General features: G+C 37.9%; 1 protein-coding gene across 4 annotated transcripts in view; it reads right to left on the minus strand.

Annotated features, from left to right (window-relative positions):
• Positions 1-17496, minus strand: part of LOC106135587 (AF4/FMR2 family member lilli) — a 202368-nt gene that overhangs the window by 10833 nt on the left and 174039 nt on the right. For 3 of the 4 annotated variants that reach the window (XM_060950203.1, XM_060950201.1, XM_060950200.1), the window contains exons 10-17: positions 8495-8537; positions 7200-7280; positions 6513-6762; positions 4333-4464; positions 3219-3413; positions 1509-2499; positions 779-915; positions 175-287 (exon numbers count right to left, since the gene is read on the minus strand). In XM_060950203.1, the coding sequence (XP_060806186.1) occupies positions 175-287; positions 779-915; positions 1509-2499; positions 3219-3413; positions 4333-4464; positions 6513-6762; positions 7200-7280; positions 8495-8537 (1942 nt within the window). The remainder of the gene's footprint in view (positions 1-174; positions 288-778; positions 916-1508; positions 2500-3218; positions 3414-4332; positions 4465-6512; positions 6763-7199; positions 7281-8494; positions 8538-17496) is intronic. The other variant, XM_060950202.1, reaches the window with a different exon arrangement.

Here is a 17496-nt window from a genome sequence, read left to right on the forward strand (position 1 = left end):
GATGGGCTAGCAACCTGTCACTATTTGAATCTCAATTCTTTCATTAAGATAAATAGCTGAACGTGGCCATTCAGTCTTTTCAAGACTGTTGGCTCTGTCTACCCCGTAATGTACGGGTTATAGATGTTACCGAATATATGTATGATATATGTGTATGTATGTTATAATACTAACTTGTGATCCCTGTCTTCGTCTGAGAGTGCGTCAGCTGGTAGTCTCTCGAAGTACGAGAAGTATCGTAGCGAACCCACGCCCGGCCGCTCGTGGTTGGTCGCTGCTACTACCGCCTACAAACAAACAAACATTACTAAATAGAACTTTATCACATTTTTTTGTATGTATCAGAAGCTTCCCTGAAATTTAAACGACATGAAGATCGGATCAGGGAAGTCAGACAAGACTAAGTACGTGTAAAAAACTTGCCTTTTTAATATAGTGGTATAGTATGGTAGTATAGGGATGCAACCAAGACTAACTCCAAGAAGATGATGATATATAGTGATTTTTGATGTTGTTACACAAAGTTTTGAGAAGAGAAAAATACGATTCAGACGTTAATAGGTGTGCAATTTTTTTTTAATAGAATTAGAAAGTTCTTGTCGTAACAATAATATCATTAAAAACAACAGAAATTAAGTGAAGTACATAATTACTCAACATCAAAAAAGTCACAAGTCAAAGTTTTCATTTATTTTTAACATCATCACAAAAACGCCAACAAAATCTTAAATCCACCACCAGCACACCACACCACCCAACACTGCACACTATACATCACCTGGTCCCTGGGCGGGGACGCGGCCAGCTGGCGGTGCGCGCGCGCCGCGGCGGGCGGCGGGCGCTGCAGCGAGCGCAGCAGCTCCCTGCGCAGGCGCGCCAGCGGCACGCGCACCATCAGCCGGGACCTGATGCTCACTGTTACAGGGAGAAACATTCAGCTATAATACTTTGCATTTTGGACTAGAATAAAAACAATTACCTGCAATGAGAAAATTACAATGTTATTATATGTACATGAAAAGTATGAATAGGACTACTCCATCTCTTTCCCATGGATGACGTAAAAGGCGACTAAGGGATAGGCTTACAAACTTGGGATTCTTATTAAGGCGATGGGTTAGCAATCTGTCACTATTTAAATCTCAATTCTATCATTAAGCCAAATAGCTGAACGTGGCCAAGACTATTGGCTCTGTCTACCCAGCAAGGGATATAGACGTGACCATATGTACGTATGAAATCCAAGGAACAGTACTATCGAAGTGCTATCTATAAAATCACAATCACGACAAAACTTGTCACTCCGTCCATTTGAAAATAGATCATAATGTATTGCAATAAGGTACACAATCCTCAAATAACTTACTATTTTTAATTCCACAGCACATTCAGTGATACAGAATATTTAGTTGATCACTCAGTAAAAGTTTTTACGACAAAATATGTTTTGTTGATAAAAAATATATTAGTCACGAGTTCTATTGTACTCGTATCAATATAAGACTTACCGTTGGACGAAGCCTCGACAAGTCTCTCGGAACCCCTGCCCAGTTTGAGACCAGATCCGACATCCGCCTCGGCCATCACGTACCGATCCGTCTGGATCCGTTCCGACATCTTATCACCACTAAGTCTATCCATAGCCTTATCATCTAACTTATCATTTTCTATTTTGACATCTATTCTTTCGACATCGTCAGTTAAACGGATTTTCTTTTTCCTATCTTCAGTTCTGTCCGAATGTCTGTCTAAACTGGAAGGCGGTCGTATCCGATCGGTCTGAGTTCGATCGGACGGTATGCGTCTATCTTGCATCAACCGTTCCGTTGATATCCGATCGGACGGTCGTTCGCTTGATATCCGATCGTTAGACGTTCGTTCTGTGGGTATCCTTTCTCTTTCTGTGGGTATCCTTTCTCTTTCTGCGGGTATCCTCTCCGTGGGGATTCGTTCCCGTTCCATCGGTAATCTTTCTCTTTCTGTTGGTAATCTGTCACGATCTGTTGGTAATCTGTCACGTTCTGTTGGTATTCTTTCTCGTTCTGTTGGTAATCTGTCTCGTTCTGCTGGTAATCTGTCTCGTTCTGTTGGTAATCTGTCATGGTCCGTAGATAATCTGTCACGTTCTATAGCTAATCTGTCACGTTCTGCAGGTACTCTTTCTCTGTCTGTTGTTAGTCTGTCCCTTTCCGTTGGTATTCTGTCCCTTTCTGTGGGCACTCTATCTCTTTCTGTATTCCTCTCCAGTCTATCAGGGATTCTGTGATCTCTATCAATCCTCCGCATCTCCTGTTCGTGCGGCGGTGACACTCTAGCGATAGCTTCCTCATTCCGTCGCTCCGTGGAACGCTCGCGATGTCTTCTCTCATCATCATCGGCACCAGACTCGGGGGCAGTGACCTCGATGATGGTCACCTGACCTTTCCCCTTGCCGCCTTTACCCTTGCCCCCCTTTCCACCTTTGCCGCCGCATTCGTCACCTTTCTTGGGGGTGAACACCTGAACGAGAAATTACATTCATTACAAATATTCTTGACCTCATTCATATGAATGAATAATTAGAATAAATCCTATCTTAACATTTTTCCCAGTATTTTTTTAAAGCTGACTGTGACTTTTCAGTCTTTTCAAGACTTTTCGCTCTGTCTACCTCGCAAGGGATATAAACGTGATTACATGTAGGTATTTTATAAAATTCTAATAAAAATAAACAAAAAAACACACGGAAATAAATAGAGGTCGCTTTTTACTTTAGGATCGATAAAGCTGCATTAAGCCCAATTATGGCTTGCACCAATTACGTGAATAACTGAGCTTTATGACTCTTTTGAGGTGCAATTAAAGCAATGCTTTGTGGACGAATGATTTATTGTAATTATGCATTACAATGTGATTTTATGAGCTCGAACTGTGACATTAAACTGCAACGCTTCACCCCTCAAGTTATTATAATACTACTCTACTACTTAATCACTACTATTCATGTAGATGCGAAATTAAATAAATACATAAATAAAATGGTACATTTCACTAGAAAATAATTACGTATGCGGTGAACAGCAAGTTTATTAATAAGGATTGGAGTAGTATATATTCGCTCTCTTATACTAATAAGAAAACGCGTATCGAGTACTAACTCGATACGCGTTTTCTCTTTTTTTCTTTTTTAAATTCGAACTTTAGAACGTAAATTTCAAAATTAGAATCGTGCATCGTACCTTGCGGAATATATGAGTCTTGTTGTCCTGCACGGCGAGAGGGGGCGGGGCGTCGGCCTCGGCGTCGCTGTCGGGCGGCGCGGGCGCAGACGACTTGCGCGGCCGCCCGCGCTTCTTCTTCGGCGGGCTGTGCTCTGTGGGCCGCTGCTTGGGCGGCCGGCCGCGCTTCTGTGCGGGCGCGCGGGAGGACGTCTGCTGGAAGATGATTGTCAATGTTAGTCTCGTTTTGAGAATTCATTCGGCCATATATGGCTTTAGTAGCAATAAAATATATAAATGACGAGCTTGCATGAAGAGAGTTATGAATGTGGACGAAGCGAAGGAAGTATGCAGAGATCGTGGCAAGTGGAAAGAGGTAGTCTCTGCCTACCCCTCCGGGAAAGAGGCGTGATGTATGTACGTAAAATATATAAAACAGGAGAGGGTCGGTAGTCGAAAAGTTAAGGTGCCCGGCTAATGCGTGTGGTTCAAATCCTACCTAAGCCATGTACCAAAGACTCTTTTCTGCTGTGTAATGTACATTAGTTTGATTGTTAACCGATGCTCTTATGTTGAGGGTAAACATCGTGAGGAAACTTGCATATTCAGGCAACTGAATGTGTAACCATATGAGGTAAGGACCCCTGCTAATGTTGCGGAGGTCAGACGGGAGTCGCTTCGTATAAAAACCTGAAATGCTCGAATCATGATCGAACGGTGGATCCCGGGTTCCTCGCCAGAGTGTCGAGGATGTGACCAGGACTACAGCCATAAGGAAGAAGACGAGCAGAGATACAGTGGTACAATACATGCGCTTTAGAAGCGGTATTAGTTATAATTAGATTAAAGTCATGTGACGTCAATAAGTGATACCTAGTATACAATTTTGAAAACAAATCTATTCTATTCTATTCTAATACAAGCGACCCGCCCCAGCTTCGCACGGGTGCAAAATTATAAATGTTATATTATACATAAAAACCTTCCTATTGAATCACTCTACCAGTTACAAAAAAAACCGCATCAAAATCCGTTGCGTAATTTTAAAGATTTAAGCATACAGACAAACAGGAGGACTAAAACAGCGACTTTGTTTTATACTATGTAGTGATGGAGATGAGTGTACGATACTCACAAGGGCGTGAGTCCTCGGCGTCTCGTCGTCGCTGCTGGCGGCGGACGCGCGGTTGGCGGTGGAGCGCCGCCGCCGCGCCGCCACCGGCGACGGCGACGAAGCCTCCGAGTCCGACATGTCCGAGATCGGACTCTGAAATAAGATCATTAATCATTAATTTACCAATTCATATAGGAATGATTGACATGAGAAACCGTAGCACCTAGTAGCTTTCAATAAAAGAACAATAACTATATTTAATTAAAAAGCAAAAGTTATTCATATCATATCAAAAACTATAATTTTCTCATGTGTCTCATGTATTATGTAAATGCTGTCCCGTTATCTACATATTACTGATATTATAAAGCTAAAGAGTTTGTTTGAACGCACTAATCTCAGGAACTACTGGTTCGAATTGAAAAATTCTTTTTGCGTTGAATAGATCATTTATCGTGGAAGGCTTTTGGCTATATAACATCACGCTGCAACTATTAGGAGCGATGAAATAATGGCAAATGTGAAATAAAAACGAGGTAAATTATTCATCCTTGTGGGCTTCAATGATGCCAAAAATAACTATTCCACGCGGACGGAGTCGCGGGCACAGCTAGTAAAATATGCAATAAGTAGAGTTGCTATTTATATCAAAGATCTAAGCTAATGTACAGCACAATTACAACGCGCTTTAATCTTTCCTCAAAACACCTTTAAGTATAGCCGGGAACCTTCCGCAGAGTTCCCTCGGGAGGCACATCTGTACACTATATGTACCTACCGATCTTCTCGGATGCCACGCCGGGAGCGCCAAATTGATCCATTTCTTACGAATTTCCTCATATTCCCGGCGGCGCGGAGTCGGGTTTCAGAGTAGGAATGCGATATGAATTTCATTACTTGTATTTATTATTTTCATGCGATAGTGAACCCGCGTTTGCATACAAATAATGTATGAAGATTCAATTTTTATTTTTGTTATGAATAAACTTTTAAATTACTGGACCAATTCGGATGGGGCACATTAATTGACATAACTATTGGCAGTAATATAATTTACTTCGTTTATTTTTATTTAAATGTTTCCTTCTCGATAAAAATACATACATAATGATACAAAGATTTTCAAATAATACCCACGATAATCAGTAAATTTACTGTTCTCATCTTGTTTTACCAGAAATCGAACCCAGAGTTCTTGTGACTTGGATATAGGCACATTGTTACTCAAAACATAAGAGTCCTAATCTCTATATACACAAAGATATAAAGTACGATACACTAAATTCACACAACGTAAAAAATTAAATCAAATAATTGTTCACACATCACTAACACGTCTCTGATTTAACACGAATGTCTCCAAGACGCCTCGATGATAGTCTATATCTATAAAATGTGACAGATAGACAAACAAGATCCCTAATACGGGACCGGTGTCTGTAACCGGACACGAAGTTTATAAAACATTAGCTTTTGATGAGTAAGGAACAGGAAGATTGCATAGGTAATGCTTTGTAGATAATGAATGACAACTCGACTTAATTTAGTAGAAGTCTTTGTTCGTAAGCTAATTTAATCCAAACGTTGATAGAATTTCACGATTATAGAGACAAACGCACTTAAAATCGATAAACAATGATATACTATTCCATATGTAGGGAGATCTTCATCAAAATAACTATGTCTTTAAACAGGATTGTTAGGTATACATGCTGAATTTAGGACTTTGATGGAAGAGCGAAAGAAATCTCAGTTTTCCCGTACCTATTCAAAGAAATTAGTCTTTTCACAGGAGAGAAAACACATTAGACGCTGGCTTTAAAGGAATCCAAGCTTAGAAGGCAAGAACTATCGATAGGTAAGATTTATAAAAAGAGAGAAACAAAAGAAAGTCTTCCTGGCGGATATCATTTCAAAAGATATTAAGGGACTTTCAAAAGATTTTTAAAAGAACAAGATACTTTCACTGGCATGGTCTCTTAAATAGACCGCTCCTGGTAGAGCGATGAAGATGGTCACACTCATAAAAAAACGTCAAACTACTTCTGCAAACCAGACGGTCTCTGGAGCAGAAACTGGCTACCTAGGCCTAAGTTGTCCTATGATCTTGTGAGATTAAAGAATCGTATATATATGTCAGGTCAGATCTAAGCAACAACATCTTCGGACGCTAATGTTCATTATGAGCTCTGAAAACTCACCGGTTTCCCTTTGACATCAGCCAAGGCATGCCTTAGGTCCTTGTCGTCGTACGTCTGCTCGGGGGGCTGCGCGGGCGGCGGTGCGAAGTTGGACAGACTCCAGGACGAGCGCTGCGCGGGCTGAGGCGCGGGGGCGGGGGCGGCCGGCTGGGGGGTCGCCGTGGACTCCGCCGATGACGACTCGCTTTCAGAGTCCGACGGTGAGGAACTGCCGGAGCTGGGACTGGCTGATGCGATTGGGGTTATCAACCTGGAAGGAGATTATTGTATTGCTTATGAGGTTTGGTGGTGTGGGGAAAACATAGTGTGTGCTAGTTGCTTCCCTTTCCTTGTAGATTGTGTAAAATTATAAGAAAAGGCTTCTTGGAAACTTGAGTCTATTTATATCTTTGGTCTAAACTAAACTTTCCATCAATTAATAAATCTTTGCGTACTAGTTAGATATTGTTAACTTAAAACTATTCATAAGGTCTGCAGAAAACGGCCTTCGTTTTCAATACATTTTGTTTCAATTCTAATTTATTATAAGTTACTATATAAACTTTGTTACTTCTAATAATAAGTGCATGACTCAGTTTCACCAAACACGTAGTAGAACACATCAAACAAATCACAAATATTGAGCTAGTTCCAAAATAAGTTCCTACTAATTTGGAATGACATTAAAAAAGGCAATGGTCTACTCACGGCTCTAGACTGGTGGTGGTGGTGGTGGCGCCGACCTCGTCGTCACTCTCCGACAGCACGAGATCCTTGTTCACCACGTCACTGGAACAGGATAATACCGGATTAAACCAGATTGAACTTGATACATTGTTTTCATTTTAGACTATAGGTACCCACTTAACTAGAATATAATTATAATAATTTATTTGAAGGATTTGTACAACATTTAACCAAATAATGCTAGTCCGTTTAATTTTTATTCCCGCGGGAATTTCGGAATATCCTTTATGAGTGCAACCTAAAACTATATGCTTCAAATAAATAATAAATCTTAAGACGCAGCGGTTAAGCTGTGGGTTGGTTATATATGTAGGTAATATCTATAAACCGATTTTTTCAGTAGGTTGTAAAGAGATTAATGTAATTTTATTGTTAGAAACCAAAGCATGTTATGACATGTTTATTTGCTTTTAACAGGTAAGTTTTGACTCTTAACTTGGTTTGTGACAGAATTTCTAACCTGAATTGGATCAACACCGCTGACGTAGTTAACATTTACAAGACAACCACAAAATGATAACTAAGGTCATACAAAGCCTTCATTCGTCCCTTGTGTGGTAATCCCAGAAATGTCCTTTCGCAACTAAACTAACTAGTATAACTCCCGGGATAACAGGATTTGAACCTACACTGTTCAGGTCATTAAGCAAACCCCTTTACAACTGGACCACAGGAGGCACTTGGCCTTTTATATTTTACATCCACCTATTCCTTTGTCTCAACATTTCTTTTTTGTTATAGGACCGTGTCCGTTAAAATGCAATTATGTTAATTTTATTGTCAAGAACAATGCGCGGAAACCCTTTTTAAATACTTAATGAAGTTCTAAATGGTAAAACTAAATATTTTTAGTCCAGCAATGGGCCTGCGAGAGAAAGATGAATTAGGATTTTTTTGTCGACATTAGGTGGCTTTTATCTGTTCTTTTTATCCTATTTGAAATTTGTGGTCTTTTTGAACCATTTGCACACCTGATTTCTAAATTCTAAAGAAATTCGTCTGCATTACTAGAGTAATTTTTTTTTACCGTTTTGTGTTAGCTACCATGTACATTCTTAAAGTAACACTTACAATTTTATAAACAATTAGTTTTTAATGTTTTCGAGACTGTTGATTCTGTCAACCTCTGAAGGGGATGGAGACCTGATATATATATATATATATATATATATATATATATATATATATATATATATATATATATATATATGTACCTATGTATCTTAAACACTAAATTAAAAGAAGCTTATGCTTACGGTGATGCTGAGCTCCTGGAGTTTGATATCCGGTCGTCGATACCTGTAACAAGGAACATACAAAATAAGTTACATGTAAAAAGTGTCCTTTGATCAAAACGTATGTTATAGGCAACAAGTCAGGTTAAATTCTTAATACTCTAATTATAAAACTTCTTATTACCTCGCCCAGTAAAAAACTCCTATTAGTAATATTTATACTTTTCGAGAAATCGATAAATATAAATTACATAGGCTTCCCAGCGTATCGGATATGTTTTTTAGGTATTTGTTTTTATATAAAAAAAAAATAAAAAAGGAAACAAACAGAATAAATGTATTTATCGTCTCTTTATCTCCTTTATCAGGAAGCAAGACCGAAAAACATTTGCCTAATTATATTTAAAAAAAAAATGATTCGCAATCAACCACAAGGTGGCATCCATTTTATTTAATGACGTCCATTGTCCGAAGTTTTTGAATATGATTGATGAATATTCAAACATCAAAGCAAAGTTGAGATTAGTATAAATCTTCCATTCCATTTTAAACTTTACCACAGATGTATAAAGAGCTACGTAATGCTAAAAATTGTAAAAAAAAAAAAATTAATGGGACTGTCGAAAACGTAAAAACTAATTTAAATACCGCAAATTTAACATGTCAATTGTTAGATTTTTTTTAAGTGGGAACATACATATATGTCCTACTTACACACTGCGATTTTTATTTATTTATTTTGTTGTTTACGAGTTCAGCATAAAGATAATACCTACACTATTTTTCAACAGTCATATCTCCGTAACCTCTGCAAATTGGATCACGGTTACACATCCCAGTTGTCCCAAAGCGCAGGTTTCCTCACGATATTTTCCTTTACCGTTAGAGCATAGGTAAGCACTTAAACAAATACATTATTAGCTCAGAAATTAGTCATTGAGTCATTGAGCCAAGGAAAGATTTGAACCTGTGCCTCTCAGCGTATCACGCTTTTATTCCAGCATTTTAACGGTTCGACCACAGACGTTCAGAGACGAAGCAGCTATTACAATCTTGATACTTATAAAACAAATGAATGGCGCACACGTTACGTAACCACCGAGCGCGGGAAAGGGCATTGTTTATTTAGGCTCACAACTTTTATTATAACTAAAACGACCCCTATCACACAGGGAATAGAGTCCACAAGGGAAAAACCTGCAAAGTTCGATACCCAGTTTATAAACAGTTGGAAGTTTGTGTGTTTGTTTAAACGATATAAGCGCGTAAACGAAAACGCGCTATGTTTTGAAGGCCTGCTGCGATACTGTAATTAGTTTGTATTGGGTCGCATCATTGTCGCATTTCACGGAATAGAGACAGATCATAAGCCATACAACTGTTAGTGGCCTTTCAGTCTTTTCAAGACTATTGGCTCTGTCTACCCCGCAAGGGATATAGACGTTCTGTATGTATATATTGACAATAATTCAATCATTTGTAAATATAACTATTATTATGACACTTGAATACATTTGATTTCAATTATTCCATCACTAAAACGGTAACATGTATCAATAGCAGACATTATACATTCAGTCAGAAAAGTATCGGGAATGGATTATTTATTTATGGTTCCAAATTCAAATTTTTGTTTTTTTTGTTGTTGTTAGATTGGCACAACTGTTTTCCATTTTGGCGCGGAGTTTGAGTTGCATCTGTTGTTTACATTAAATACAGTGCTATTTTTAGTTATATCATATCTAGTGTGTATTGCTAATTTCATAATGGATAAAAACATCGAACAAAGAGTTTGTCTTAAATTTTGCATTGCCAATGGAATATCGTGTTCGGAGTCACTGAAAATGTTACAGAAGGCTTACGGTGAATCGACTTTATCAAAAACTCGTGCTTATGAGTGGTACAAAGCGTTCAAAAGCGGTCGAGATGTGATGGAAGATTTGCCTCGCTCTGGTAGGCCATCAACGTCTGCAACTGAAGTTAACATCGCAAAAGTGAAGGAAATAGTGACTGAAAATCCTCATTCAACTTTGAGAGAGATAGCCACCGAATTTTCTGTATCTCACGAGTCGATCCGTACCATTTTAACTAATAATTTGGGTATGAAACATGTTGCCGCTCGGCTAGTCCCAAACGACCTGAATTTTTTTCAAAAACTCAATCGCATGAGAGTCGCTGAGGACATGCTAGAACGAGTCAATTCCGACCCAACATTCATGAAACGCATTGTTACTGGTGACGAGACGTGGGTTTACGAGTTTGACATGCAAACTAGTCAACAAGCTTCGGAGTGGCGCCTTCCAACTGAACCGAAACCGAAAAAACCACGCCAAAGTCGTTCAAAAGTCAAAGTCATGTTGACTGTTTTCTTTGACTATCGCGGTGTTGTGCACTCGGAATTCTTGCCGGAAGGTCAAACGGTAAATAAGGAATATTATTTGAGTGTTATGCGGCGTTTAAGAGAGCAAATCCGACGAAAAAGGCCAGATTTGTGGAAAGAAAATTCTTGGATTTTGCACCATGATAATGCACCTTCGCACAAGGCCATCATTGTGAACGAATTTTTAACCAAACACTCAACAAATACCATCGAGCAACCACCATATTCACCAGATATGGCTCCAGCCGACTTTTTTCTTTTTCCTAAACTCAAATTACCACTTCGTGGCACCCGTTTTCAATCGGTAGAAGACATAAAAGAGAATTCGCGGCGAGAACTGACCTCAATTCCGGAAACAGCGTTTAAAAAATGTTTTGATGATTGGATTATTCGTTGGCGTAAGTGTATCGTTTCTAAAGGAGCATATTTTGAAGGTGATAAAATAAATTTGGATGAATAACAAACAGTTTGTGTATTATTGATCATTTCCTGCTACTTTCTTGACAGAGTAGTATGTACGCAATACATAATAAAATATATTAATAGAACAACATAATAAGACAAACATATTTATTACTCGCAAGATTGGCTTATTTATGACACATCTTTATTTAGAGATAGGTACATATTCCATACTGATATTATACGAAAATAGCTATTTTGATATAATCAATTAATCACGGCTATTCAGAGGTTGTAGTGTAAAATTAGACCTGTTATATGAGGATGAAGCGAAAGAAGTATACAGGGATCGTGGTAAGTGGAATAATATATTTCTGCCTACCCCTCCGAGAAAGAGACGCTTCTTTCCATATAATATGTATGATTTTGATTTTTATAACCGTGTGGTTTCCGGCACCAATAGAAAAAAGAATAGGATCAATCCATCTCTTTCCCATTGATGTTGAAAAGGCGACTAAGGGACATACTATTAAACTTGGGATTCCTCTTTTAGGCGAAAGGCTAGCTACCTGTCACTATTTGAATCTCAATTTTAATAGTGACAGGACAATTAAGCCAAACAACTGAACGTGGCCTAGCAGTCTTGAAAAGACTGTTGGCTCTGTCTACCCCACAATGGATATAGACGTGACCATATGTATGTATGTATTTTAATTTTAGGTTTCCAATATTTATTTCAGACTACCGTTGTTATTTTAAAAATCTGTCTCACGGCGTCACGCGATTTCGTTTTGTTTTTTTTTTCAGCGTGTCACGTGCGTCACAAACGTGAGATATCCACACGGCTTCCGGTTCATTTAAATATGGAATTCGGACAATTTATTCTTCCATGTTGTTCTGATAGCGTGGATGAAGAATATGTTCAACATGAAGGCGTAATAGCTTATATGTATACATTTGGGAGACTTCCTTAGAGAATGGGTTAGTAATCTTACACTATCCCTGAATCGCCACAATTTCCACAATTAAACCTTTCCATTGTGCCTTTGAGTGTTTCTTCTACCCACTTTTCCACTATAGGATCGTGGACTTGACCGCACCATGGGTATTCGCCAGAGAATCTTCCATTAACTATACATACATACATATAATCATGTCTTGCGGGGTAAACAGAGCCAACAGTCTTGAAAAGACTGATGGGCCACGTTCAGCTATTTGGCTTTAAGATAGAATTGAGATTCAAATAGTGACAAGTTGCTAGCCCGTCGCCTAAAAGACGAATCCCAAGTTTATAAGCCTACACCTTAGTCGCCTTTTACGACATCCATGGGAGAGAAATGGAGTGGTCTTATTCTTTTTTTCTATTGGTGCCGGGAACCACACGGCACAATTCCATTAACTATGTCCATGTCCATTAACTATGTAGTCGGTTAAGGGAATACACGATTTACTCTTTTTGTTCTTACAGTTCTACAACTATAATTATGTAAGTAAAGCACCGTTTCTCAGAATCATTCGTAATTCGTCGGTAATACTCGAAAAGTGGTCGAAATCCGATAGTTAAGGCGACCTAGTCAGAGAGGCAACAATCGTTATATTATCTACGCACGAAATGGGGGATTAACTCGATCACACATATATTACTGCCGACCACGCACTAAGATCTGTGTACAATATTAAATTTTTTACAACCAGAATTAGGGAGAAAAATTTTATATAAATACAAATATTTTTACGAATTTATAACAGTTTATCAAAATATTTAACTAGATATTTACCACAAATTGTCTGAATTATATCTAACTTAATATTGCTTACTTATTACCTAAGCGGAACGTGTCAGTGGCGAATAATTTTCACCATAAAAAGCTTCGGCATGGTATATTAATTTGACTAAACATCTCTCGCACCGGGCTCACGGACTAAACTCAATGTACATCACATCAGTCGTAATACGATCGTGGAAGATCTAAGTTTCCCATGCCGTCACGGCCGTGTGGAGGATTCCTCGTTAATTTTATTAACATCTCGGAAATGGCGGCGAGATGGCTTATCGATTTTTCCCGTCGTCGTAAGAAATTCTATCCGAGGATGTAATGTCTTGTGCGTGATTATTGACAAACGTTAAACGAAGAGTTTGTTAACAATTTATTTATCAGTTTTAAACTAATCTGCTTGATTATGTTGTTGGCAGTACGGACACGATAGAAGATATTTTATTTATTTAAGCCGTATCTACAAGGACTGTGTAAAGCCATTTTGGCGGGAGATCATAGTTACAGTTCATTTAACTCCATGATATTTACCAAATCCATCTAATCTTCGATGTTGAAACGTTAATGTCTCCATAGGTTATCAGAATTAAGAGTGATATTATGAAGTGCGGCGTGCCGAATCGGTGGTCACGCGTGGCCGAAGCCGGGCGGCGAGACTAGTGTAGGTACTTGGTAAAGATGAAAATGTGAGAGATGCGGTATTGACTGTTATTAAAACATGTGTTTTCATTCAATGAACCGTCTAGGTAAGTTGGCAATAACTGCTTAAGTGAAAAATTCAACCTAAAACTAAGCATTGTAAAAATTGTGTTAAGCCATTTTACAGCTACTGATTGTAATTTGACTATTCTGTCTTTATTATCTATGCAATAAATAGATTAAAAAATCTAACACACCCTTCATCCCATATAATAATAGGATTCTTCTCTTTTAGAAGAACACTTTTAGGCAAAATTTAAAACGAACCTCAAGTTGCAAAAAGAAAGATGAGGTCTCAGACTACCCTTTTAGGAAAAAAGAGATAGTTTTATGTACATATATTAGTAACGTCTAATTAATGCCGCATCCTTTCCATCTCAGAATGTTCATCAAAAATATATATTGAAGCGTAGCGACACCACCATCATCACGACACCTTTGTGGTGATAAATTGATCATTACATGCCGCTGCAGTTACATTCCGAGAGGCGTTGACGGTCGTTATACAAAACTAATTCGGATTTGTTGGAAAATTAGATTTCGTAATGAGTCTCTTCAGTTTAAAGGTATAAACATTTCATAATCGATAATATGGTTTTGGTTTTTCAATCTGTTAAGGGTTAACTGTGTTTTTAAAGGAACATGATATTTCATATTACGTATATCTGACTGTGGAGACGGAGCCAAAAGTCCCGAAAAGACTCAAAAGCCACGTTCAGCCGGATGACTTAATAATGCAATTGAGGTTCAGAGAGTGACAGGTAAGTACATAGTGGTAGGTTTGTAAATTGAACACAATATTAGCAAAAAATATATATCATCAGCCGTTTACCTTCCCTCCCACGACGCTGTGAAAAATTTAACTACCGAATCTTAAAACTGCATAAGAAAAATGTGGCCGTTTCAATAAGTCTACGCCCCTGTCTCTTAACAAAAGTTTTTTAAAATTCTGACTAAAGACAACAAAACACAAATAAATAATTTGCATTAAAAACGGTTACAGCACGGCAGATAAAAAATATTTAAAGGAATACAGTTTGACCGTATCGAATCATTTACTTTTATATTTGTTTAACTGATAGGTATATCTTCTTTGAAATAACAAAGAAGAAAGACAAGCATGTGTAAAGCGTAGTCTTTTAAGTCATTGTTGTTCAGTCCATCGCATATCGCCATGCACGGAACTCTGTATCGCGGTAATAGAGGCGAATTTGCTGCGATTTTTGGTAGGTTTATGTGCTGTTGAATGTTCCTACTGCGCTAGGGTTGACCGGTACAAAGGTTCTTTTTTTTAATGTTTACTTTTAAGGCGCAGCTAAAACAACGTGATTTCCGTGCCTTTACAAACTTTGTTAGAACAACTTACCCAACAATACTGGGTATTTATTTACATAGAATTTTGGCAAAATTTTAAAGGTTTCCTCGTGAAATGTTTTGCGTGTTGTCATTTAGCGAATTAAGTTCCAAAACGTGACACGATCCGCCATTGTTCTATGGTTTTCAAAGAAATATTCTACGCTAAATTTATTGTTTTGAATGACCGTGAAAAAGTCCTAACTTTCCTCTAGTTTACACAGTTCTGTACTGACCGAGTTAAGTTTAAAACTTACAGGCAGATTTAAATACGAAAACCATCGACAAAAAACACTAGATAAAAGCTAATATAATGGAAATTGAAAATGGAATTAGAAAATTTTCACACTGTGTTTCATCTGATATTTTAAGAAATACTATGTTTTTATTACCTAGTTGTGCCCTCGGTGAGGGGCACTAGGTTTTCAACTATAAGCCCGCATAGTATCTACTTGCACATTTCTAATCATACAGATCAAATATACAGAGACCATTTAATGGTCAGTTCAAGAAACTATCATTACCAAAACACACGCAGATTAAGGGCGTGTACGAAATAGTATGATTTACCGATACGCAACTATTAAATCTAATTTAACGAGGCGCCTGCGCCTTCAATGGATGCTAATTAACCGTTATTTACGACACGGCAACACAATGCCTCCATAAATAAGGAGATAGAATCTCCCAACGTCAATCCTTTGAGATTCACCCGATGTCTTGGCTGTTTTATTAGTAACACGTGTATGGACCGTTTGAAATGTATAAACTAAATCTAAAAATTGCTGTTTTTTTTTGCCGGCTGTACCATTGCATTTGCAATGGATTCCACGATGTGATATGGTAAGAGAAAAATGTTTAGTGGGAAAATGTCATCCAATTTATTAGGGTTGACAAAGACAATTCAAATAGGTACTGTGCACACTGTGCAGTCAATTGAACTTAGACTGATAAATATATTCTATAGTTCGTTTATAGAGGCTGTATAGAAAGCAACTTAACAATAACATCAATATGAATGTAACACGTGTCAGTAAGGAATAAACACTAAACTTCATTTAGAGGAGATAATGTTAAGGGTTAAAACAATATATCATCCTTATTTACGAATCATATTTCCCGCGGTGAGACCAAACTATGATTACGTTTTTATGTTCCTTCCAGACTCTTTACTGTCAATATTGTGCTCTGACATGACTGTACCCTCTTTGAACAGCACCTGCAATTCTTTGTTTGTCCACCCTTAACTGGAAAGATCAGTAATTACATCAATCTAGACTAGATACATTTGAATTTAAGATCCAATGAAATACTACTATAATCAAAGAGGTTTCCAAGACTCGCGGCGCACAATTGACAGTTATAAGCAGTTGACACACATGCGATTTTTTCTCCGATTTTAATGTCTTATCAAAAAAACAGGTATAATGTTAATTATACACACCCAGAAAAGAAAGGTGGATAGAATAATTGAAGTATGCACCTTGTGCACCCCTCAATTTAAGCGGATGTCGCCCTTACGCGAACGTAGAGCGCATTAAGGGGCTGAGAAATTATTTTTATTAGACCCCGTCCAAGACATTTAAGCGTATTTTGCGCCATTTATTTCTACTGAATGTGTATAATGTACTCCATAGTTGTGAGATATTAACTCTTGCTCTATCATAATGGTTTACAAAGCGATTAATTGCATCGGAACCTAGGGCTTAAAGGTCAGTGTCAGTGCGATGACGTAGTTAGCAGCTTTTATGGAATGTTATAATATTATCCTTTTAAGATATAAAATCCATTCGTCACTGGTCTTTAACTGATTCTTATATTTATTTATTGAATTTAAACACTATAAAGGGTAAAGGGTCAGGTCAAAAGTACCCGAAACCGCCGAGCTTGCATGAAGAGAGCTATGAATGATGTGGATGAAGCGAAGGAAGTATGCAGAGATCGTGGCAAGTGGAAAGAGGTAGTCTCTGCCTACCCCTCCGGTAAAAAGAGGGGTGCTTTTAATGTATGTATGTAAAGACATTATCTAAATTTAAGGAAAAATTAAAAGATTATATCTGTTTGCTTCAGAGAATGGGTAAAGTTAATACTGCGCCTGCTCAATTAAAATCTATTATATCAGTAAGAATGATTAATTCTTTTAAACTTCAAAATTTCGGGCAGTGTTGTTTTGAACTTTCATATAATCAAAGATTTAGAAAGGTAAAGTAAATCGTACCGTAAACCAACTGGTGTCCCAGTAAGACATCGCCGCACTCTATCAACTGCTGTAGCAAAGTCAGCCTGTTCTGGTATCCAAAGTCCGTGGTGAGCATTCCCAACATTGTGTTACATTACATCACTAAACACAACACTAACATTCATACAATTCCTTTGCACAACACTGTAATCCAAGTTTAGTACAACATAACAGT

The sequence above is a fragment of the Amyelois transitella genome, chromosome 21 (assembly GCF_032362555.1).
Source record: "Amyelois transitella isolate CPQ chromosome 21, ilAmyTran1.1, whole genome shotgun sequence".
Classification (NCBI taxonomy): Eukaryota; Metazoa; Arthropoda; class Insecta; order Lepidoptera; family Pyralidae; genus Amyelois; species Amyelois transitella.